This window comes from Galleria mellonella, unplaced genomic scaffold (genome assembly GCF_026898425.1).
Source record: "Galleria mellonella isolate WM207_F2 unplaced genomic scaffold, CSIRO_AGI_GalMel_v1 utg89, whole genome shotgun sequence".
NCBI lineage: Eukaryota > Metazoa > Arthropoda > Insecta > Lepidoptera > Pyralidae > Galleria > Galleria mellonella.
The window spans coordinates 163,434-189,485 of NW_026442169.1; the positions used below are offsets into that span (position 1 = coordinate 163,434).

The 26,052-nt window shown below is 36.4% G+C and overlaps 2 protein-coding genes across 10 annotated transcripts in view; one reads left to right on the forward strand and one right to left on the reverse strand.

Annotated features, from left to right (window-relative positions):
• LOC113519926 (uncharacterized) lies at positions 1-25,660 on the reverse strand. 5 transcript variants are annotated; one of them, XM_052902272.1, is made up of 10 exons: positions 25,385-25,660; positions 14,725-14,896; positions 13,671-13,762; positions 13,050-13,174; positions 11,634-11,889; positions 9,329-9,459; positions 8,156-8,259; positions 7,289-7,393; positions 6,691-6,819; positions 1-4,187 (listed from the first exon to the last, which is right to left on the reverse strand). In XM_052902272.1, the coding sequence occupies exons 2-10, from the start codon at positions 14,774-14,776 to the stop codon at positions 4,120-4,122; spliced, it is 1,062 nt and encodes a 353-aa protein (XP_052758232.1). In that variant the 5' UTR covers positions 14,777-14,896; positions 25,385-25,660; the 3' UTR covers positions 1-4,119. The 5 variants fall into 5 exon arrangements, with proteins under 5 accessions (XP_052758232.1, XP_052758228.1, XP_052758229.1 ...); XM_052902268.1 differs by lacking the exon at positions 25,385-25,660 and adding an exon at positions 22,285-22,560; XM_052902269.1 differs by lacking the exon at positions 25,385-25,660 and adding an exon at positions 22,285-22,558 and having other exon boundaries at positions 11,706-11,889.
• The window catches only part of LOC113519928 (uncharacterized), an 82,287-nt gene continuing 78,992 nt past the window's right edge, over positions 22,758-26,052 (forward strand). The window contains exons 1-3 of one of the 5 annotated variants that reach the window (XM_026905155.3): positions 22,758-22,907; positions 23,288-23,355; positions 24,176-24,302. In XM_026905155.3, the coding sequence (XP_026760956.3) occupies positions 23,290-23,355; positions 24,176-24,302 (193 nt within the window). In that variant the 5' untranslated portion in view covers positions 22,758-22,907; positions 23,288-23,289. Of the gene's footprint in view, positions 22,908-23,202; positions 23,356-24,175; positions 24,303-26,052 lie in introns of those variants that run through there. The other 4 variants (XM_052902262.1, XM_052902264.1, XM_052902265.1 and 1 more) reach the window with 4 other exon arrangements.

The following is a 26,052-nucleotide window of genomic DNA, read 5'->3' on the forward strand; positions in this document are numbered from 1 at the left end:
AATGCATTATGACATTATTTAATAAATAAAATGAGTGTTTACGCATTAAAAAGATGCATAAATTATAAGACAAAATAAATATAGAAGTTATAAAGGAATCATAATTATTTATCACGCAAAATTGTATGTAAAAGTTGATCTATATAATCTAAGGATATAAGTAATCACTATGAAGTATATACGTATATGGGATGGAGCAGGATATAGGCTAATTTTTATCTCGACCAGTAAACATATCCCGATCATAGTCGCTGGTAAAAACTAGTCTTCTAAGCTAATCTTTTATAAATAGATCCACAGGTAACAGTAGCAATATCAATGAAACAATGAAAACTAAAATCTGTTACAATACCATATTAAATATAGCGTCATAAATGGATTTCGCAAAATTCACGAATCAAATATTGAGCCTTAAGTATTAAGAAAAAAACATAGTTAAAACAGTAAGGCTATGTTAAAAAAGGTATATCACAGGATCTACAAAAAAAACCATGCTGTTACATATGCAGTCTTATCTGTGTTAGTGCGTGCAGTTTAGTAAGGAAATAGTTTATTTATTAAGAGGTTTTTAAATTGCCAATTTAGCACTGAATTTGCTGGGTTCATGTTTCGCCCCACTATTTCTATCTTAACTACCTTTTATCTAGTATTTAAAATCATTTTCATCTTTTAAAATTGTCAGTTGCAAGTGACATGTAAGTAAATAATCAATCGGTTAAAATATACTGCACTGTTAACCTCGTCATATCGATTCAATCCACAACAGTGGTAACCTGGTGACCACATAACGTATCATTGCCATTTAAATAAACTGTTATACACCATAAGGGCCACCGAAAGCCATCTATGTCGAGGCTGTTTTGAAGTCTACTAAACGGCTGTTCACGTAATCCTGGAATGTGTAACTGTGGCCCCTCAATGTTTGAAATCCTCGAAACAGAAAGATCGCTCCGTTAAGCCTGTGAAGATTCCAGGAAACGTCTGTGCTTCTGGGCGGAGCTTGTCTGGTTGTACTAGTCACGACTCATACACACAACGGTCTAAATGAGAGGCTAAGCGCGAAAAAGTGAGACCAATTTATATTACATTTAATGATGACCCCGATGTGAATTCCTTTGGGAATATTCCGTCGTAGTAATGAACGACGTGAAGACTACCTCTCTAACCAAGAAAATCGCCAGAAGACTCCTTTCGTAAAGCCGTTTACTACACTGCACGCACTAACCATAGATAAGGCTCCATAGTATATAACGATTCTGTGTTAGGTATCCATACGATGTTAATAAATGCTAATATAAGTTACTGGTTTTGTCTATAGCATTTAAGATGACGCGATAAGATTTGTAGTTAACAAAACAGGGTACAAAGATGTAAAAATGTTTTTACTAGAAAATAGAAAAACAGGTTTTAATAGGAGACATGAACTGATGCAATCATTTAGGTAACCGATGGGTGGGTAGAAGGAAAATTCTGCCTTAGAAACAGAGACATGACAGCAGTACACCAGTCTACTCGCAACCACGGCCGGTGTAACATGGTCGAAACGTCGAGATAACTCTGGTAAATTATCACAGTTTACCAAAATGATCACATTAATTCCCGTGTCTTATAAACCATAAAACATGTAATGCGATAGTCTAAACATTAAACAAACAGCATTTTACTGTTTCACGTAAGTAGGTGAATTCTATTCTGCAGTATTAAAAAAAAAACAATATTTATTTACTTTACATAAACCACAAAATATCGTCTAAATATAACAATGGCTTTAAGTTTTTCTTCGTATAAAAACCACAAATCTTATAGCGTAAATCATAAACAACCCAGAAAAGAAGTCCTTCTAAATCACCAGACGTTATTAACTAATCCGCATTTCTCCAAATTAGCAAAATCCAGAAATGGAAACAAAGTGACTGCTTTTGGCAACTTTAAAATATGGATACAACTGCATATTTTCTTTGTCAACATATTCCAGTTTAAAAGCACGGTTACTATCAAAAATCGAGGAACATGTCAAGTTTTTGAAACTCCACTATGTAACATACATATGTTTATATTAGGCTAATTTTGACCTTATACCATCAAATTTTGGAGCAAAACCTGTTATGCTATTTGCGTACTTCAATGGTGTGTGTTCATCGAATTTCGATGTTGACTGTACTAGTAAAAATGCACATGATCCCAACTGAATTCAATGAAAACTTTTTCTGGCCATTTGGACACAAATCCTGTGTAATATTGCATCGTGGAATACAAAATAGTCAACAGTTAATAATCAGGTACACAAAATGCGTAATCAATTTATCATAAACACGGTAATAAAGGTATATAAGAAGTATTTATTTCAAGGAAATACAGTCCTAACCGTACATTTAGCAATAAACATGTACATGTTTGAACGCCTCCATGTTTTTAGGTTGTTTTATGTTTAATTTAATCATTTTTTTAAAACTTCAGTCCATTCACCCTCTCATTTGTAAATTTTCTAAAATGCAAAAAAAGAAAAACGTTTCAAAGTTCATGCCCTTCAGTTCTAATAAAGCAAATACAAGATGATACCTGAAGAAAATACAGAACACGAGCTTGTTTCATTCAAAATTGTAATGCAACAAAAATATTCTAATGAACAATTTAATTCTTTTGCTGAATAAGCAAAAATTTTCAAGGCAGTAAAAGGTCTTAATACTTTATCTATTAATAAAAAATTAACAAAAGTAACTACAAAAATCTATCACGTATTCGCCATTTCGCATTTAGTCGCTTCATTAATTGGAATGCCCAATTTATGTTTTATTTTCCACGGTGCTAGTAAAAGGCTCGGTACCAGTAGCATCCCCTTCTATCAGAACATGTTATCTTGGGCGAAATACTATACGTATAGAAGCCAGCTAACAGCAGAGGTTGAAATTGTATTTCTACATATTTGCCAGCAACAATGCAGCAATCCCATAAAAATATAGAGGTAGGACCGGCAGTCCTATATATTTCATAATACGACCGATTCTAAGGTGTCATTTCTTTAAATTTATCTCTTAATATTTTAAATTAATATTTTCGTCAAATTACTGTTTTATGAATTAAATTATATAATAATTTTAACTTAAATCTATTAGAAAATTCGTTCATATGGTCCTTACAATAAAGTAAAATAATTTTACAAAGAGCAACATTTGCATCGTGTATATATCAAATAGAAAGCAAGCATGTCGCTTCTTACGCCATCTAGTCATGGGTTCCAACTGTTACAGTTTTGCATTGAGCGGTAGATGGCGCTGTACGTACGGGAGATTCTATATCATCCACTAGTTCACTACTATACGTGTTAAAATAAGAACAATATACAAAGTTTTTATTACAACGGGTTATCATATATTCGATTATAATATATTTGTTGCTTACAATATAAATAAAAAACATTTAAAATACGTTCACATCCGCAAAATCACTTCATTGCATAAGAGACCTTTCACATGCCACCGAGCAAGCAAAATGCTTCTTGTTCAAACGAGCTTAAGTACTAATTTCCTCGTAACTTCAAAGAGTTTGCTTAACAAATACGACTAGGCTGAAATTAGATGGTTCATTAAATTTGACTCATTTTGCAATGTATGGTGAACATTATTTGCTTAAATTGTTCATCAAAAGTGATTAATTGTATAATTAAGAAAGGCGAGCGAACCCACAGTCCATTACGCTAGAAGTTGAGCTTGTCACAACTTTGACGTTAAATTTGCTGTTAATTTTCGATGAATATAGCTTGTGGAAGACCTATATTGGTGAAAACAATTGTTAGTCGGAAGCTTTCATCGCAAAGGCACATTACCGATGAATTATAAAAGTCCTGTTTAGACAATTTCACTATAGATTTTATCGATGAAGCATAAAAAGGTTAAAATCGATTTGAACCGTCTAATTCCGCCTATAAAGTTAGCACTCGTTTGACTCTAGTGCTTGACAGTTTGCTCGCTTACATAAGGGCTATATTAGGAACGTTTTTACTATCGACATTGCATTTTATCGTTATCAATTGACTAGCACGATTTCAACCTCTGCTACAGCCGGTTAGCACGCGATATCGTCCATCCTCGTCGGCACGGGGCGGTGTAAGCGAGACGACAGTTACGTGTGGTCCGGCGCGTGCTTGCGATGCTTGCGCTGCCTCGGCCGCGTGTTCTCTGTTGTGCTCGCTGTAACAATTGTGTACGGTGCTTTATTTCTTCATTGAAATGATTTGAAAATATTTTCAATGTTCTCCCATAAAAATAAACAATCTCGGTATCTTATGGTATTTATTCTGGTAGTTCTCTACTATTATAAAATCAAATTAATTAATTAACCTACAAATCTGTTTTACCCTAAGTTTATATAATTAAATACCTAAAGAAAAAAATTTATTCTCAAACATGCTTGGAAATGTGAGCATTATTTTGACAATCTTCTTCGAGATAAATCAAAATTGCCGTACTGGCCAGATACATGCGGGCAGCGGCCGGCAAAAGTTGTATGAAAATCCATATCTGTCGTGTCTTGCGGCCAGATAAATTACTATGTAAACTCATATCTGTCCTGTAATTTAAAAATGGAATGACCTTTTACTTCGAAACGTGGCTGCCAAGGAGGTAACTAATAAAAGGTTTTATTTAAAGTTCGAACTGGCTTGCAAATGGAAAGCTGTTTATTGAAAAAAAAAAAGGAACATTATGGCGCGTGAAAAATTTCGTTATTCGTCATTGAACTTAAAAAGTAAAATTGTGTTTTTGATTTCCGCGCATTGTGCGTTTTTTGTGCAATTTGTGCGCATGTGTGCCTCGGCTACGCTTCGGCCCACATTTGCACGTTCGTCCATCAATGCCTCAGTTGCTGGCCGCTGCAGTAATGTACTATTAGTACTCAAATTCACCCGACGATGTTGAATGGAAAGAGATTGTTAATCAGGGAAGATAGGAATTAGCAGCGAACTTTAAAAAAGGGCGAGCACGAACAATCGTGTAAGGGGCGCAGTGTCACAGGTTTTTCTGTCTGAAAATGCCCTTCTTTCACTAACAATAATAATAATCACCCACCGATGTTAAATGGAAAGTGATTGTTAGTCATTGTTGATTATTCATTCATCATCAACACCATATAAATCATTAGCAGTCCACTGCTGTACATAGGCCTCCTCTATAATTAAATTTGCCAGTAGTTGCAAAGTTTAGCAAGCAAATTGGCAACCGTCGTTGAACTTTTGGTGATGTTTTAAGAGGGAGGCAGCTGTCCATCCTTCAACTATTAAATTTCGTTAATCGCCTCTTTACACACCCACAGTAAAGATGTTTTTTTTTTTTGGATGAAAATGGAGTGGTTACCCCGCCTGCGCTAATGGAATACGCTGGCGGAGCACCAGTGAAGGGTGATCGATGATGATGAAAACAGGCCTGTTAGCCCATCATGATGAATTCATCAGGAATTAATCATGATAGTTTCCAGGGGGAGTCGCGAGGAGGTCGACCTGGTTGGATATATTGCTAGCAATGGGATACTTAGTCTCCATTACTAACAATCCCTTTTCCCCCCTAAAGGAAGGGGTTATCGTTTCTCATTCAGTCAAACAGGTCTCATAAAAAAGCACAACTGTACATACTCTCAGATATCTTTTTGAAGTACTCGCATCCTGGGGTGAGATTGCTCACCCGGAAAACCTTCATCTTCAAACATGGAGATATTTTTTTTATGAGATGTGGCGTACTTTTCCGAACACTGCCCAGCCGCGCAGGATTCGTCGGTTTTATTTTTTAATAATAATAGAATGGTAACCCCGCTTGCATTAACGGTATACGCTGGCGAGGCATCGGTGAGGGATGATAGGTGAGAACGAAAAAGCAGGTTAGTTTTTTTTAATGGATGAAAATGACATGGTAACCCCGTCTGCGCTATTGCTATACACTGGCGGGGTACCAGTGAGAGGTGATAGGTGAGAATGAAAAGGCAGGTCAGTTAGCCCATTGTAACAAATTCAACGATAAATTAGTCACAATAATTTCCAGGAGGAACCGCGTGGAGGTCGACCTGATAGGGTATATTGATAGCAATGAGATTTTTAGTCTCCATTACTAACAATCCCTTTCCCCCAAGGCAGGTCAATTAGCCCATAGTGAAAAATACACCTTGAATTCAGCACGATAGATTTCGGGGGGACCACGGACAGATCGACCTGACAGGGTGGGGCTACCAGTCCCATTGCTAACAATATATTCTATCAGGTCGACCTCCACATGGCTTCCCCTTGAAACCATCGTGCTGAATTGCAGGTATATTCATCACGATGGGCTAACTGACCTGCTTTTTCATTCTCACCTATCATCTCTCACTGGTGCCCCGTCAGCGTGTACCGATACACCAGTCCCATTGCTAGCAATACACCCTGCTGGTTGCAGCTTGGACTTTGGCTAGTCGCACAACATAAAACAGTAATTTGGCAAAATAATCAAATTTAAATTAAAATAGGTTAAAAAATTAGAGAAATGAGAGTTCAGAATCAGCAATAATAGTATTAAATGAAAAATAAATAATCATTTGTATGAGTGAAGATAAATAATAATTAGATATTAAATAAATGATAATTCAGTATTAACAACATGGATGTATTAGTTACACGTACATGCACAAACAGACACTGCTTGTTAGAAAGAAACAAGCGATATTTCTCACCCTTTTCGTGATGTATCATTTTTGTTACCACGATTTTCAACTCTGGATACATTGTCATTTGGTCCGCTATATGTTTATTTCGTGTTTTCGATAAAACGTTCGTGCATGTCGTATTGAAACGGGATATAACTGAAATTTGATAAGAAATAAAAGAAACAAAAAAAAATCTATCAGTATTTATTATAAATAAACTAATAATTATTATAAGTGAATTAAAAATATATTAAATAGAAAAAAAAAATAGGTTAACATAATGTTGACAACAAACTCTTTTCAATTTAAATTTGGAACAGATTTAAAAAACAAAATAACACCTACATTGTTCGCGCTCTTTTTTATGTTCTATTTTTAAAAGCTGATAATTTAAAAATCAATCAATCAATTTGAACTAGTTTTATGAAACTGTTAAAAGTCGATGTGTGGAAAAATATAATGAAAATATAATTTTTGATTTATAATATTATAATATATATATATATATATATATATATATATATATATATATATATATATATATATATATATATATATATATAAAATAAATTTATATCATCTCAATATAGCACGGGAAACTGTAGGCTATAATAATTGCGCCTACCTGATGGTTCTTCGGGCGATTTTACGACTGCCGCCTCACCATTCGTCGTGGGGCCCTTTTTGTTCTTTGAATCGTATCCGTTCGCTCCTCGGCCCCGTGTATGATCTGAAAATGTTAAAGAAACATTTTTTTTTATTAGACAGGTACTACGTAACTAATACATATTCTTATATACTTTTTTTTAATATATACATATTATATGTTACATGTAAAAAATCTAAATCAATACAAAAGGGCATTGTTTTTCAACTATTTATGCGACCCACGAAAAATCCAAAAAATTGAGTAATACCTCTTGTGACCCCGTCACTGTAATATTATTATAATATCTTAATTAATAGTTTATTTACTACTTTATACTAATTTTTATTATTTTAATTTATTACATTAAACGAATGTTTCAAAGTTTTATTTTCCTTTCAACAAACTGTGACCCCCTTTAATAACAAACGCGATTCCCCCAAGGGTAGTGTGAGTGTCGTAAGAGGCGACTAAGGGAGCTTATAGTGAAGGATGTCCTTCCTAAAACATCACCAAATGTCAAACTGCGTTTGCCAACCCGCCTGCCAACTACTGGCAATCCCCCCCCCCCCCTACTGCATCCAAGGAGAGGCTTATGAAAATTAAATTAAGGCTGATTATATATATATATATATATATATATATATATATATATATATATATATATATATATATATATATATATATATATATATATATATATATATATATATATATATATATATATATATATATATATATATATATATATATATATATATATATATATATATGTGTGTATATATATATATATATATATTTGTACGTATACATAATTTTCTCACTTATTGTTTAAAATCTACGTACTATTAGCATACACGGTGGAGCGGTGTATCTGCTGGCCCGACAGTTCGGGCAGCGTCAGCGGCCGCCGGGTGCTCCGCCCCCGGGACCCCACTAGGTTGTAATCCCTGGAACATTGTACACACATCATGTTAGTTAACTATTAAACGACCGTGTTATTTTAATCGCAACATATTTAAATAAATACAAAATATTAAAAGAGATACGACAAGATAAAACTGAGTTTCTCAAGAAATAATTTTCCAAAATAACAGTTCAATCACAAAATAGTAATTTTTTTTTAATTCCGTCGCCTATAGACATGAGCAGTACCATGGAAATAACAGTATACTGTTTCGCCCATGATACCCCCCATGCGTTGCCATTCCTAGGGACTCAGGTGTTATTCCTCTGTACTCAGTAAATTCACGCCATATCCCACCCTTCAAACCGAAACACAGCCATGCAAACACAACTTTTTACTTTACGGTTGAAAACTGTTCCAGATAAAAAAGAATTTTTAAAATCAGCTTAAAACTGACGGTGTGATGAGGTAACAAACATAAAAAAATACGAACGAATTGAAAACCTGCTTATTTTTTAAGTTTATTGAAATTGGATGATGGATGATGATAGTGGAACTGTAACCCCGCCTGCATTATCACCATAAGCTGGCGGGGCACCAGTGAGTAATAATAGATAAAGATGAAGTCAAGCCAATTGACCGATGAGTCATGTATTCCCGGTATAGAATGAACTACCCTTTTGTTTCCCGTGGGCATCGCAAGAAGCAACTAAGCGAACGATGGTGGAGGGGTGAGCAATAGCCTATATTCTATCTGTTCTCCTTTAACCAAAGGTTGTCTGTAAGAGGTTGCCCTAGCGATAAGACCGTCTTCTGTACCTTTATGTGTATATTTTCTGTACTCCATGCTACTGTATTTCAGTTGCATTGTTTATATGTCATTGTTTATTTTTATGTTTTTGGGTGCAATAAAGAATTAAATAAATAAATAAACAGCGTCCCTCTTAGAACACTGACTGCAGTTGCCAACCTGCCTGCTAAGCATGGCAACAACTAGCAAAACCCCCATTACGGGAACTCCTATGTTCAGCAGTGGACAGTTTCCTGTGCGATCTATCTCTCGCTCGCTTGAAATCTAAAATTTCCTTCATAAACAGACATTTGAAACTTACTCTCTAAGCGGCTCCCGCCAGAACTCTGGCGTGTGTACTGGCGGAAAGTGGTAGTTGTTCTGGTACCCGTAACCTCCATCGAGGCCACTCGCTCGGAGACTGGCATGCAAAGAGTTCTTCATGCACTGCAACTATTAGTTTAAAATGTCCTTCAGGCTTACTGTCAGTTAATTACCAACACTGGCATAGACATGTTAAGGCATTGACCTTTAGAGTACGTAGATTACATTAAAAAGTTAAACATTACTGGCTGCTGATAAATTTGAATTTCGAATACACTTTTTTTATACAGCAGCATGTTTTTTATTTAAAATATTTTTGGCGGGATATCAATTGTCAACAAACAAAAAGATATGCGACTTTTAGGTACAAGAAATAAATCAGTTATTAACTTAACATTGAAATTGTGTGAAATTTTGCATTGCTATGCTGAATTTGTTTATACGACTTGAAATTGTGAATTAATGGTTCACTTGATGGGAACTGGTAACCGTCTACAGGCATGAACAGCAATATAGACCATCCTGGTGCGTCCTCCATCCATTCCTATGGGCTAGTACTCGGTAAGTATAATTGCACTCAATTTTTTTACTACCATATCCCACCGTTCGATCCGAATGCAGGCACCGCATGGACATTCAAAATGTACCTTCATACTTTAGAATAAAATTTTAAACTTCATGACTACAATTCTAGCATGCAACCAATCACAGGATAGGTAATACAGTATCTGAATACAAAACATGCAAATTAGCTACGTTTTTTTTTATACAACTTAGAATGGCAAACAAGCTGACGGCCCACCTGATGGGAAGTAGTAACCGTCGCCTATAGACATGAGCAGTAACCACGGACATAACAGAGTATACTGTTTCGCCCATAATATCCCCCATGCGTTGCCATTCCTGAGGACCCAGATGTTATTCCTCTGTACCCAGTAAATTCACGCCATATCCCACCCTTCAAACCGAAACAGCCATGCAAACACAACTGCTTCACGGTTGAAACACGAATGGGATAGAGGTACCCAAGCAATCGACTTTTGTACAAAGTCTCCCTCTGATAATAGTTTATTTTGTATATAAAAATTGATTACTGATATCAATGATTATTTTATGTCTTATTACACGCTAGTGCGATGTGCGAAGTTTTCCAGTTATAGACACAGCAGCACACAGCGTGTTTTATTTATATTTCTCGCAATATGTTTATATATGTTTAAATAAAACAATACAAAATCTTTTGGCAAAGGATGAATAGGCAACATCAATTCTGATGCACCAACAGAGTCGTAGTCAGGGGCGGAGTGGGGGCTCATGAATAGAGTTTAATTTACATCATTTATACACACAAACTTACTGTTGAATATTCATATTAGTTACTAGATGAAAAAGAAAATTCTGTCGTAAAAATAAGTAAAACTAAGTGCAAGTAAGACATTATTTAGATTGCTCAGTCGTATTCGAATTTCTGTCTTGTTGTCAAATTAGTTTTAATTAGTGTGTAGGCTACCAACCTCTTTCAAACCTACATAGTTGTAGAAAAGAAAATTCGTTTTTGACAATCTTATTGTCTTAGCAATTTTACCGAACTATATTTTGTATCGTGACTTATTATATTTGGATTTACTTACTGTAAATATTATTCATTATATAATCTCGTACTAAATCTTTCTTTCTTTCACTCTTTCTGAATCTATATATATATATATATATATATAAATATCATCAAGCCCACGTCTACACACCTCTACAAGTGCATCAGAATCGAATGAATATTAGAAAAATCTTTCCAGTACTGTAACTCTATAATTTCACATTGGACACATCAAACATAGGTACACCAATATTAAACTAATTCTTACCATCATCTGACTGCCTCGTTAACTCAGCAAAATTTTATTAAAATTTATTAGATTTCAATAGGAAAAAACCGTGTCTACAACGAGATCACGGTCGAAAATATTAAGATAGAGTTAGACTAAGCGAACGAATTCCATTTACTCCCCATTCCTTTATTTTTTATTTAGCATAAATATACTAAGATCATTTTATAAGTATTTTAGTGTAATTATTTTCTATAAAGTTTAAATATATATGTATATATATATTTTTTTATTATCCAACTACGTTCACAGATAATTAAGCACGTTATTATTTTAATATGTTCCAATTCTGGCTATCCGCTCATTGTTATTTTAGTCTAACTCGATCTATGTATATATACTGATCGCGATCGACACGGTTGAAAAGAGCCGCGTGTGCGCAGCCGCGTCTATAGCTGCGAAACGTGTTGCGTGACATACGTGTGCGTGTCGCGCGGCCGCGCCGTCAAACAAGAGGTTAGTGACGGCGCCCCCCGCCGCCGCCGCGAGTACCTCTCTGCGCTGCCGCTCGGCGTCGCCGCGCAGGCGCCGCACCAGCCGCTCCGCCTCCGCCAGCCGCGCGCGCAGCTCCGCGCGGCTCTCCTCCGCCGCGCCTGCGCCTGCGCCTGCGCCTGCGCGTCCCTCCGCGCCCTCCTGGCACACGCTGCACTTTCTCAGCTCCAGTTCGCGCAGTTTCCTGTTTAGTTTCATTCAGTTGCTACAACTACCTTATAAAAAATTGATTTTTTTTTATGGTTGAAAATGAGAGGAGAGACTGTAAAAAGTCGATTGCTTGGGTACCTCTGTCCTGTTCGTGTTTCAACCGTGAATCAGTTGTGTTTGCATGGCTGTGTTTCGGTTTGAAGGGATGGGATATGGCGTGAATTTACTGGGTACGGAGGAATAACACCTGAGTCCTGAGGAATAGCAACGCATGAGGGGTATTATGGGCGAAACAGTATACTCTGTTATGTCCATGATACTGCTCATGTCTATAGGCGACGGTTACCACTTTCCGTCAGGTGGACCGTCAGCTTATTTGCCATTCTAAGTTGTATAAAAAAAAAAACTTGTGCTATCGGTATGCATTGGCGAGACACCAGTGACAGGTGAGGATGAAAGTAGGCCAGTTGGCCCATTGTGACAAATTTAACGTGAATTAAATGGTGCTGTTAGACTATTACTACCAATCCCTTTCCACCAAAAAAAAAAAAATAGAATTTCAAAAATCTATCGAATCAATTAGTTTTCAATATTTCGATTTCGAAATGATAATTCAAAAGGTCTCTGATTGTAAATGTTAATTACAGAATATTATTATATAAATCTTCAAATACCAAAATTCCTGGATACATGATAGACTATTGAAAGTTTATAACACAATTCGCCACTGTTGTAGCCATTTGGGCATTGAAGCCTTTAATGAAGCCCTTTCCAAAGAGGCTAAGAATCCTCTTCTTGGCCTTTTGACCTATTTAGATAATATTCTTATTAACCCAAATGGTTTTTACTTATAAGAGAAAATAAAACATGATATAGACTAATTTCCATTTTTCAAAAATCCAGGAAACGAGGAGATTGTTAGTAACAGAAACGAGTAGTGTAATTGCTAGTAATGTATACAGGTATCCACGTAAGTTCCTTTGAAAACAATTGGGATTGATTCCTGGACATCGTCAAAACCTAAGGCCTGATTTAAACCTAAACTATCATCTATCTCTCAGGTACTATCGCCAACGTATAACCATAGCGCAAGTCTATCCCATTGTAATAAATCTCATGGATTTTGGACTAAGAATATTAGAAGAGAAAAATTTACTTCGGTTAGAGAAGTACAACGAAATAGGCAATACATACTCAGTCTGCGCGTCGACTATCCTTTGTAACTGGAGCGCGCGAGCTTCTGCAGCTCGTGCCTCACCCCGTGCTGCTGCTGCCTCGCGCTCGAGACGGGTCACCTCGCGTTTCAGGTTTGTTTCCCTCTGTAATTAATATTTTAAGTTTAGATTCATTCTATAGAATTATTGTTGGTAAACGGCAGCCTAATAGCAGAGAAAACCATCAGAAGTGAGGATTAAGTCGATAGTGACAATTTCTTTGGACAGGAGAGTTTTATTTCCTCTTGGTCTTCCCACCCTTTGGACCTCTGCGTCCCTGGACGCCACTCCACCACGCCCTCTTTTAAGATTAGTCACTATGACTTTTAGGCAATTATTTGGAGTTGATGCCATATTTTCATCTTTTTCACTTTTGCCATTAACGGTTTGTCCATTCTCTGTGCACACATATTTTACAGAATCTAATCATATTAGAAAATTATAGAGAATTATTAAGTATTTTTATTTCTTCGTATAATAAATATGTACTCCAGAAATAGTCTATTTCATATAAATCATTATGATCACAAGTTTTATGAACTCTAGATTTGTAGGCGCCAATTTAAAGTCTACATATCAAGAATTTGTGATTGAATCTTACCTCATTGTTTTCACCATTCTCCTCGGCAGTCGCAGGAGTGTTTGCAGTCTTTGGTGATGATTCTTTATTGAATATCAATTGGAACTGCAAGTCTACAAACAAAAAAAGGGTCGTAAGGAAAATCATCGTCATTTTGTAAATTATCATTATCACTATTATCATTCTCAATATTTATTTAAAAGAAAAAAAACTCGCTAGTTGGCAAACTATATTGGGGTTAAGAACGTTTGGAAAAGGTTGTAAAATTCGCCTTTAATCATATACCTTACAGGAAATGGCTTAATTCGGCCTCTGTAACATCGATTTGATGTGTGGGATATAACAGAGACTTTAAAAGAAAAGGAGGCATAACTCCACACACATACACAAAATTGGCCACGCATGAGTCAGTTACCATCCATTCATGGTGTTGTTCATGATAATTGACGATAATTAACATTTGTCACCAGATGGGTCCTTATTTTTATAACATAAAAAATAACAACCAGGAATGCTATCCATCTCTTACAGTTCAGTAACCTGAACCCTATCGGATCAAGCTGACGGAGAATACATTTTTCAATCCAATTATAATAATAATATAGCCTTTATTCAGATCAACTTTACACTACCTTTAAAAACAAGCACTAAATTTTAAAAACTTAATAAGACAAAATAACTTATTCTAGTAGTTGCATTTTGCTTATTTTCTGAAGATCTGTTTGCCAATTCGCAAAGGCATCCTCGAACCGTTTCCACTCTCGTCTTTCCTGAGCCACTCTACCCCGTGTTATTCCAGCCACTTTCCTAATGTCATCATCCCATCTTATGTAGTTATATTTCAATCCAATTAAGAATACAAATTTTATGATTCTCGAGTATCAGGCGCTTTAGACAAATAACAAGCGAATCCATCAACGAAATCGTCATTGCCAGCAAGTCCATTATTTCATGGTTTCTCTAGCGATAAACATTAGCGATTATCAATGAATACCTTGCTACTTGTACCCTCGATAAGAGATCCAGTTTAAAATAGATATTTCTTTCTCATTTAATTAATTATCATATAAAATACCTCGGTTCCTCTCTCTTAAGGCTTCTATCTCGGTATGTAGTCCGCTAAGCATTAACCGATGCTGTTCCTGTAGGAAGCGCACACTGTGCTCCAAATGTGCAACCCTCGCTGCTGCATCTCCACCGCCGATGATGAACCCACTGCCGCTAGGTTCTGATGGAGCCTTCTTTATCTGGTTGACAAAAATAATGAACTAACAAACACAGCAAAAAGCATCTTTGAACAAAATTGATGAAATCTCTAAATTAGTAAGTTACCTCTTAGCGCTTTAATGGCTTTAAACCAGTCGTTACAGGAGTAAAAGGATTGTTAGTAATGGGATCTAACTGACCCATTGCTAGCAATACAACCTATCAGGTCGATAGACACTATGATAGATATATGCGGGTCTCCCTGGAAACCATTGCGGTTAATTCTAGTGGAATTTGTCACGATGAGCTAACTGGCCTACTTTTGTCGTCACCTATCATCCCTCACTGGTGCCCCGCCAGCGTATACCGATAGCGCAGGCGGGATTCCCATTCCATTCCAGTACGATGGTTTCCAGAGGAGACCACGTGGAGATCGACCTGGTTGGGTATATTGCTCGCAATGGGGTCCTTACTCACCATTACTAACAATCCCCCCCCCGCTACTTCGTATTACAGTATTTCAGTACTGTTATTTATATTGTGATTAAAATTTGACCACCATCATTCATCATTTATCATCATATCATATTATCACCTAACGTCGTTTAAACGGTGAAATTATATTTACCGAAGTTGGGTAAAATAGTCAAATTTTCTAGACCCAATTCCTTAATAACTTCCTCCATCTATAGAAGACAGTTAAATAGGCTAATCGACTTTGAATTCTGAAAAAAAAAATCTCTGATGATATAAAAATACATAATAGACAATTCTGGGGTTGACACGACCCTCCTTTAAATACCCAGCATAGAATGGGCTACCTTTTCCTTTCTCATAGGTACCATAAAAGGCATCTAAAAGAACTTAATGTTCGAAAAATGGGCAGTAGCTTTTTAAAACTATAGTTGCCGCCCTGCTTGCCAAACGCGGAAACTTCTAGCCAAACTCTCCTTTATGTGGGAAGCCTATGTTCACCAATAGACAGTTTACGTCTGATATGAGAAGTCATTTTTAACATAAACTCATTATCATGTGTATGATCCAGCTGTATTGTGACTGATGATTATAGTACGCGGGACCTTGTAGAAATTCTCAACTTGTGAAGTCAATGTTGACTGCGTACATAAATATTAGTCATTTGATTAATCATTGCACTGGCAAACTCGTGATATTACTAAAGGGAGACTGTACAAAAGTCGATTGCTTGTGTACCTCTGTTCCATTCTTGTTTCAACCGTGAAGCAGCTGTGTTTACATGGCTGTGTTTCGGTTTGAAGGGTGGGATATTGCGTAAATTTACTGGGTACGGAGGAATAACACCTGAGTCCTCAGAAATGGCAACGCATGGTTAGTATCATGGGCGAAACAGTATACTCTGTTATGTCCATGGTACTGCTCATGTCTATAGGCGACGGTTACGACTTTCCATCAGGTGGGCCGTCAGCTTGTTTGCCATTATAAGTTGTATAAAAAAAATTATACCTAGGCCTTGCTTTGCTAATTTATATTCAGTGTTAGTAATAAAAAAAAAAATGTGTAAACAACTCACACATGCACAAAACAAAGTATTATTGATAATTATCAACAATACATAGTTGCCATAAGTAGATATATAAAAAAAAAATTATATATAAAAAATTATATTAGATCTACAAAATTAAAAGTACCCGTAACCGGCGAGCGTGTATGAAAAGATCGATGAATGTGGAAGAAGCGAAAGAGGTTTGTTTGAATCGAAGCATTTGGCGTTCCATTGTTTCTGCCTACCCTAATGGGAGACAGGCGTGACAGATATGTATGTATGTATGTATCTACATTTACGCAGATTACGTACATCTGTATTTTGACATAATATTGCATATACGCATAGCATAAAAATAGCTGTACGTAAAATTATTAATACAGAATGTGCAATTACAAAAGAGGCGGCCTCGCCGCTAAAAACAATCTAATAAACAAACGTTGTACTGATGAAAGGCTAGAAATTCAATTAAGTAACATCAACAGCACCAGTAAACTGAAAATGTACACATTACACTAATTTATTCCTGATGAAAGAAAGAACTGGAAACGGTGATGTTGATAGTCGAATTGGTAATTGTTTTGAATACTTAATCTGAGAGATTACACTCTTAGGAATATCAATTAGATACCAGAGGGAGACTTTGTACAAGAGTCGTTTGCTTGGACACCTCTGTCCCATTGGTGTTTCTACCGTGAAGCAGTTGTGTTTGCATGCCTGTGTTTTCGTTTAAAGGACGGGATATGGCGTGAATTTACTGGGTACAGAGGAATAACACCTGAGTCCTCAGGAATGGTAAAGCATGGGGGGTATCATGGGCGAAACGGTATACTCTGTTATGTTCATTGTACTGCTCATGTCTATAGACGCCAGTTAGCACTTTCTATCAGGTGGACCGTCACTCTAAGTTGCATAAAAACAAAAGATTAGACTATTAGAATACTTTTTATGACATTTGTTTTCAAATATTATTATTATTATTTGCTATTATTGACATTGTATAATTTGCAATATTTCTTTTTGTAATACTACATTTCGCCAAACAAAAAATTTGCATGCTAACCTTGGCAAAACATGTTAAAACTATAACTTGATTAAAACACCAAGTATGTATTTAGTGCACACACATGTTTATGCAAATATATTTATCTTTATCAATTATCGTCAAGATATTGTTTTAATTCTACCAAAAAAAACATAATAAATGCATTACATACAATCGGAATTACACCTCGTGATCTAAATAGTGTAATCTTTAAGATTCTAGTAGAATTAGAAAGGTACAGAGTGTAACAGGTACAGTTTTTCAGTTTACTCCTATGAGACAACAATTCAACTATAAGTGCGAATAGTATAAAACTTATTTAAATCTATGGTTTACTATGAAAGACAATATACTACGTAGGGGATACTATTTTGTTTACTATTACTACGTAAACAGCTTTTACATTATATACTGCAAATTATGAACATATAATAAATATAAGAAAATAGAGACAACAAAAACATAAATAATAATCAATGAAGCTTATAAAACTACGACCTGAAACCTTTGTACAAGAAGGAAATTCAATTCGAAATAAAGTCGAACCATACATGAATAATTCAACGATCGACCGGTCGGATATTGCAGTGCGAAGGTTGCATGTGTCAGAATACGTTGGCACACGGTGATGGCGTTGACCTAACAGTTCCTTTGTCCGCAGTGACTTATCACTTTTGATCCTATGATTTTACGCGGCAGTTCAAGAAGGATAATTTTAAACACTACGAGAGCGTACTCACTTGCAGCTTGGCGAACGGCGCCGTCGGCACGAGCACCTTGGATGCCATCACTCACTGTTATCCACAATTCTCAGTCCTCAGTGGGAAACAACGCGAAATCCTTTGTCGTGAACTGGCTTCGAGCACGCGCGCTCTCGTAATGGTGGCGAATCAACATTTGTGCTCGGCGTAATATACGGCCTTGCCCACTTCACGTAATAATTAAAAATAAATTTACGCCTCAATAATAAATACGTATTGCTTGTGCCGACTACATGGCACAGTGCGCCGAGGGTTTGCCAACTTAACGAGGGTCGACGACCGGCGCGACCTTGAACTACTGAACCGGAAGTATTGGCGGTTTAATTATTTTCGGTTTATTAATATTATTGGTGGTTTTTCGCGGATTTTCTCGGTTATTTTTCTGTCGTGCGGTGCGGACGGCGTGCGGATGCCCGGGCAGGTGCAGGGGGCGGCCGGGGAGGGGTGCAGTGTCTATCGATCGCGCCGCCGCACACCGGTCCCGTGGCGCTGACTCACGGGTTTGCTTCTGTCGCTACACAGCTGGGCTCGGTGCCAACACCGCTGATGGCATCGCGCGGTATCATGGAACAGATAATGACTTAATCTGCAAGTGAATTCCGTAGTCTATCTATGTATATCTATGCACCTCGACTGAAACGGGAAATAATATTTAAGTCTAATAAATTTAGGCTATTCTCACAATGAAATACTTCATTGCATGAGTTCGAGTATGTATGGTATGCTATAATATGTTAATCAGTCACACGATATCTTTTTAAATGTGTGGCAATGAGGGAGAAAGGGATTGTTACCAATTGGGTTAGTCCTCATTGCAATCAATATATCCTATCAAGTCGTCCTCCACGCGGTTCCCCCTGAAAACCATCAAGACAAATTTATGGTTGAATTCGTCACGATGGGCTAACTGACCTGCCTTTTCATTCTCACCTATCATCTCTCACTGGTGCCCCGCCAGCGTATACCGTTAGCACAGGCGGAGTTACCATTCCATTATCATCCATTAAAAAAAAAATGTGTGGCAATTTAATAACCTATCCATATTAACTATATTCTAAGTGTATAATTATTCTTGAGTTCATCTTTCATAATGAGGACGGATCCCTTGTCCTTTGCGCGACTCAGACCTACCAAAAAAAGTGTGCTAATTATGCCTAAACCTTAAATCATATAAATAGAGCATCGAGGTTCAAAAACCGGTCAACATTTTATCAGCTAATTGTCAAATTAGCCGATTCTTTTTTTATCAGTCTTCTATATACTTACGCATAAAATGCATCTTGACGTATTATTTAATAAATAAAATGAGTGTTTACTCATTAAAAAGATGTAGAAATTGTAAGACAAAATAAATTTAGAAGTTATAAAGGAATCACTCGTAACTATTTATCACGCAAAATTGTATGAAACAGTTGAGCCGCTTTTCTCGAAGCATTTGTATGGAGACACTCTAAAAAAATAACGAGTCAGCTAATTTGTTAATTAGCTGCCAGCGATTTATATAATCTAAGGCGTAATTATATAAATTACATAAGCATATATATTACATAAACATTAAGGCTACTTAACTACTGTTACCAGCATTTATTATTACAGCTCGCATTGTCCAATTATAATTATGAAAGTCAAAAATTTTACAAGACACATAGTCTTTTATGCAATTTAAAATGGCAAACATACTAGGGCCCCATCTGATGGAAAGTGGTAACCGTCGCCTATAGACATGAGCAGTACCATGGACATAACAGAGTATACTATGTCGCTCATGACGCCCTTCATGTGTTGCGATTCCTGAGAACTAAGGTGTTATGCCTTTGTACCCTGTAATTTCATTGCCATATCCTACCCTACAAACTAAAACACAGAATGGGACAGATGTAGCCAAACAGACGACTTTTGTCTCCTTATGGTAAAATATACTTAATAATATATTTATTTATTATTTTTGTGGGAAGTTTACGGCTGTAATAACTTAATAATTAAATATATATATAAGACAACAATAAACAAATTTAAAACTAACACATATGTATAGATACTTCTAAATATATTAATAAATACACTTTATAATTTTTTGTGAAAGTATTTTACTTTCAAAACAAACGTTTGTTATTTTGAAAAGCGCATAAACCGTTATATAAGCAACATATGTATTTAATTTACTTAATTCAATGTTGGCGATTTTTTTCAATAGGTACCTTTTTATGAGCGTAATGTGTTATTTTTTTTCTCAAACATGCTTGGAAATGTGAGCATTATTTTGGACAATCTTCTTCGAGATAAATCAAAATTGCCGTACTGGCCAGAGATACCAGAGGGAGACTTTGTACAAAAGTCGATTGCTTGGGTACCTCTGTCCCATTGGTGTTTCAACCGTGAAGCAGTTTGTTTGCACAATAGTCGATTGCTTACAGAGGAATAACACCTGAGTCCTCAGGAATGGCAACGCTCTGTCCTGTGTCCGTGTATAGGCGACGGTTACCACTTTCCATCAGGTGGGCCGTCCTTGTTTGCCATTCTAAGTCGTATAAAAAAAAAAAAAAAAAGTTGTGTTTGCATGGCTGTGTTTCGGTTTGAAGGGTGGGATACGGCGTGAATTTACAGGGTACAGAGGAATAACACCTGAGTCCTCAAGAATGGCAACACATAGGGGTATCATAGGCGAAACAGTATACTCTGTTATGTCCATACTACTCCTCATGTCTATAGGCGACGGATACCACTTTCCATCAGGTGGGCCGTCAGCTTGTTTGCCATTCTAAATTGTATATGAGAGCCGTATGCTCACCTGATGGTGAGTGACCACCACCACCTATGATCACCCGCAACATCAGAATCGTCGTTGGTAGTGTAAAATCGTAGGTGTGGTGTCGGTCTTTTAAAAAGGAATATGCTCTTTTCTTGAAGGTTAAGATGATGTTAATCTTCATTATGATTTGTATTTTTATTTATAAAACAGCTGGAATACGAGTATTACCGTAGATCCCTCTCTTATAAGAAGAAACCCTTGTCCTAACTTGTGAGTTTGAGGGGAGAAAAGGATTGTTAGTAATGGAGACTAAAAATCCCATATATAGCAATATACCCAACCAGGTCGACCTCCTTGTGGTTCCCCCTGGAAACTATCATGGTTAATTCCTGATGAATTCATCATGATGGGCTAACTGGCCTGTTTTCATTCTCATCTATCACCCTTCACTGGTGCTCCGCTAGCGTATTCCGTTAGCGCAGGCGGGGTTACCATTTCATTTTCATTCACCAAAACTTGTGATTTTGGACAACTGGATATTATTGAGATTTTAGAATAAAAAAAAAAAATCGTATTTGTATACAAATTCTTTGAAATCGCCATTTTCTGAACTGCTGGGCTTAGGCGTGAGTAATATGGATACCGATATTTATATATTGGGTTCTCTGAACATTAATAAGGAAAATAAAAAAGTTATCACGGTCGGATATCATTTCGAATATAACAAAAATCTGTTATCCAATATTCGATAACAGGATATCTATTTTTTTATACAACTTAGAATGGCAAACAAACTGACGGCCCACCTGATGGAAATAAAAATCATGCAGTATGGACAATATTAATTTTTGGATAACAGATTTCTAATTCATTAATTATTGGACGGTAGAAACACGTACATACGTCGACTTTTGTACAAAGTCTTCCTCTAGTAAAATTTAGTACTGGTACATATTATAACTCAAATATCTAGACATTGCTATATATAATCCACACCTAGCTAGGCTCGGAATGTTATCTCCTAGAAAGAACCTGCAATCTTAGCTAAAATCATGGGCACAAACTATATAGGTGCTCGAAGGCTCCAGTACCTCGCTACACATTATAATATAACCAAAATAATCCTCATGCCATTATTTGTCGTTTAGTTCACGCCTGCTTGTCCATCAAGCAGTACAGCTTTCAACAGAAATAATGATAATGCACTTAGTCAACAAAAGAACCTGAGCATCTTCGAGATTCTCTAGAAGCCGGATGATAAAAAAGGCTAAAATGATAGGCTATGATTGTATTTTTTATATGTTATTTATATTAGCTATTTCTACCTATAATAAATCAAACACACTACATACATCGGTGTTTTCTTCCGGATTCGAACCGCCAATGGTTAATATCGCCGTCCTGCTCCATTGAGGGAAGTGTCTAGCGAGTGGTACCGGTGGCGCACCCATGCCGGGCGGCGGCCTTGCACTGAATAACATAATGCACTTATGCACAGCAATGTTACTAACAGACAATTAGACAAAAATAATTTTAACTCGGATCGCTTTTAAATTTATAAAAAAGCCAAATAAGCGATCCTATAGTACGTCCTCGTTCGAACTCTACTACTACGAGTCCAAAAGGATTTAGAATAAATGTTTCCCATTGTCTATTAGAAATAAATCTGTTTATTATTATTAATTAAGAATAAATGTTTCCCATTGTCTATTAGTGTAATTAAATATTGATTGTAAATAGTTCTTCACTAATTGGCTTCACTTTTCTGGTCTGATTGATTTGTTGGTGCCATGCGTTGCTATTGGCAACGCTTGGGGTCATTTGCCGGCATGTGATCGCTATTTATGACCAAAGAGGATAATTATAAACACTACACTCATGTCCTTTAGACTTAGTTTGGCATGTGCAGCCATTCGAATTAGTTTACTATGTTACATTGCTTTAATACTTTAATATTTATACAAATCCCTAGTATGTAGGTATTCTGTAATTAATTAAAGATATAGAAGTTACACCATTATCTATTTTTACTTATAATAGATATTCAGTAACTATATTTCTACTATTTGCTTATGGTGTTAATTTTGGCATTTAAAAATAACCTGAACTTGAGCTTCGGTCCATTTTTGTAGGCTATCAAATAGTTGTCGTTATAAAAATCCAACAAGCGAAAAGCATAGACAATACCGCCAAATTTGAAATATGTCACTGGCGACATTATTGTATTCGAATTTTTGACAGTTTTATTAATGGCGGTTGTACGAGAGATTTGATTAATATTTTCTTAGTTTTCGCTTAGATATCGATAATTTTTATAAACGTGACACAACAGAATTAAAATTTAACGTGTTCCAGTCATGGAGACTTGCGTCAGAGGATTCTCCTTCATGCCAGAGACTAAAGTTGAAGTAAAAAATTTGCAGGTGAGCCAATAATTTTCTATAAATTTTTGTTTAAAGAAGTTATATTGTATTATAAAAAGTGAAGGCATTCTATGTCTACGATAGACATAGAATATACTGTAACGCGCATTATATAAGGGTATATATCTAATACGTTGCAATTCCTGACAAATGACACGATACGACGTCGTATCGTACTACAACGTAAGGATGAAAGCAAATCAGTCGGCCCACAAATTCATCAAAAATTAACCACAATGTTTTTAAGGGGAACCGCGTGGAGGCCGACCTAACAGGTTATATTGCTAATAATGGGGCCACTGGTCCCCATTCATTACAAACCTCTATCCACCACCTTCATAAATGAGCCATAAAGGTTAGTCGTGATAGAATGGTATGCACGTATTATTTGGAATTGATAAAGACAGACTATATTACGCCGGTTAACCGATACAATCTAAATGTTGAATCCCAGATAGTGTATAATTGTTGATACTAATGTCAAGTCTAATGCAATGTTTACTGTTATATCTATGTACAAAATTAGCAATTAAATTCTATTCTATTCTTTAATATTATTTCTTGTAATTGTTTATATTTATAATAAATTTACTATTGTAATCTTTTGGAGGAAACAATAAAGAGCATCTATCTATCTATTTCTCTATTCTACTCCCGGTCACGCATATGATGTCGTCAGTAAAAACTTCTCTAAGAGTTTCCTCTTGTCGGTGCAACTGACTCGCATTTTCTTCTAGTCAGCTCTATTCCAAGCCATTACTTTGATGTCTCTATACGACATGATATCTAGTAAAAACTAGCTAGTTGTAAATCATTCCAGTACATCGAGGGCGATGAGCTGCAGCGAACTTGGAAGGCGTCTCGTCGTGAACGGGTAAAGCAGCAGGAACAGAGGATATGGGAAAAATTCGTCAAAGAGCAAGACGTAGTTGAAACTGTCTGCAAAGGTAAGATACAGTCAACCTGTGTATTTTCATGGTAGATTTTTTACAACACAAATCCTATGATGACGACCTCAGCGGTGCAGCGATAAGCGCTTTTCTTAGCGTGATGTGGTTCTGGGTTCAATTATCGATCAAACTAATTTTGAAAATGAACCTTTTTAATTGACTCGCATCTGGGTGATCTAAGTTGTAGATAGATAGATAGATAGATATTGTTTCCTTCAAAAGATTACAATAATAAACTTATTCTAGATATAAACAATTAGAAGAAATAATCACAATGAGAAAACAATGGGCGAACTTATCGCTAAAAGCGATCTCTTCCAGACAAACTTTTATCCCCAAATATTATTTGCCAGGTTCCCATAACACAGATTATCCAAACTTGAGAACTTTGTGATTAATATTTTTGTATCGTCATCATTATATCAGCCTTTGACTGTCCACTGCTGAACATAAGCTTCCCCTTGGGGAGTTTTGCCAGTAGTTGTCACGCTTGGCAGGCAGATTGGCAACCGCAGTTAGGTTTTAGAGATGTTTTAAGAGGGATGCTGCTGCCCATCCTTCGTCCTACATTAATTGTCTCTTAAGACACCCATGGAAAAGTAAACAGTGGCCTATTTTATGCCGGTACCACACGGCCCATATTTATATTATTGTTAATTGAATTTTATCGTATGACAGTTAAAAAATATAAAGATAGAGCTGAAGGCTCACAACAGACGGGAAAGATTCTTGAAAAGCCGCGGTAGATGTATCGAAATACCTACAATTGAAACGTTTCCCAAAGGTTTATTCCAATAACCACAGGCAAATATGGACACAATACAAACACCGGGGGGAAAGGGATTGTTAGTAATGGAGTTTGACAGCCCCATTGCTAAGCAATATGCCTTATTAGGTCGACCTCCGCGTGGTTCCCCCTGGAAACCATCGTGAACAATTCTTGTTGAATTTGTCACGATGGGCTAACTGACCTACTTCATCCTCACCTATCATCCTTCACTGGTGCCCCGCCGGTGTATACCGATAGCGCGGGTGGGGCTACCATTCCATTATCATGCATTAAAAAAAAATACAAACACCACTGAACTGTAGCCCTTATCAGGGCACCTCCTCGTAGTACAGGAGTCGTTGCGAGCTGCCACCAAGAGTTGGCGGGAGTGATGCTGTGACCGGTAACCGGATTTCGACTCAATTGTCCAATATCAAGGAACACCAAGTTCACAAACACACACGATGATGAAGCAAGTCTTTTGGGGAACAATTCGGTATTTCATATCGAAAAAAGCAACGACATCATGAATTAACGCGCCGGAGCAAAATTTTACATAGTGGCTAGATCGCCATATTTTGAAGAAGAGGCGGGAGCCAATACGGGCGCCGACCGTAGCGCCCTCGTCAGCTCAAGCAGCGGAATCCATAGTTCAATCACAAGACTAGCAAGTATTAACATTATGCACATAGATGGCGCTAATGGTTATTTAAATTGAAACCTTTGGGATATCAAATTAATGTATATTTATTTAATTTGTAAAAAAATCTGTTATGTGTTAATATTTGTGATTATCAATTATATTTTTTTTTATATTTATTTATTTGTGTTTATTTATACATAATGTACGTTTACTAATTAATAAAATGGGCAACAGATGGGTAGTAAAGATTAAAAGATGATTAACCGATCTAATTAATCTGAGGTCATACCTAAGTAATATATATAACGGCCGTATGGTTCCCAGCATAAAATAGG

What these genes read in the sequence shown, in the direction of transcription:
- LOC113519926 (XM_052902268.1), bottom strand. Translation starts at nt 22,413, where the DNA reads ATGTTATTCAGTGCAAGGCCGCCGCCCGGCATGGGTGCGCCACCGGTA. An exon ending in ATCCGGAAGAAAACACCGAT is followed by an intron (nt 14,897 to 22,284) that starts GTATGTAGTGTG and finishes TTTGTCAACCAG; the next exon opens with ATAAAGAAGGCTCCATCAGA. An exon ending in AATGATACATCACGAAAAGG is followed by an intron (nt 4,188 to 6,690) that starts GTGAGAAATATC and finishes CAATTGTTACAG; the next exon opens with CGAGCACAACAGAGAACACG.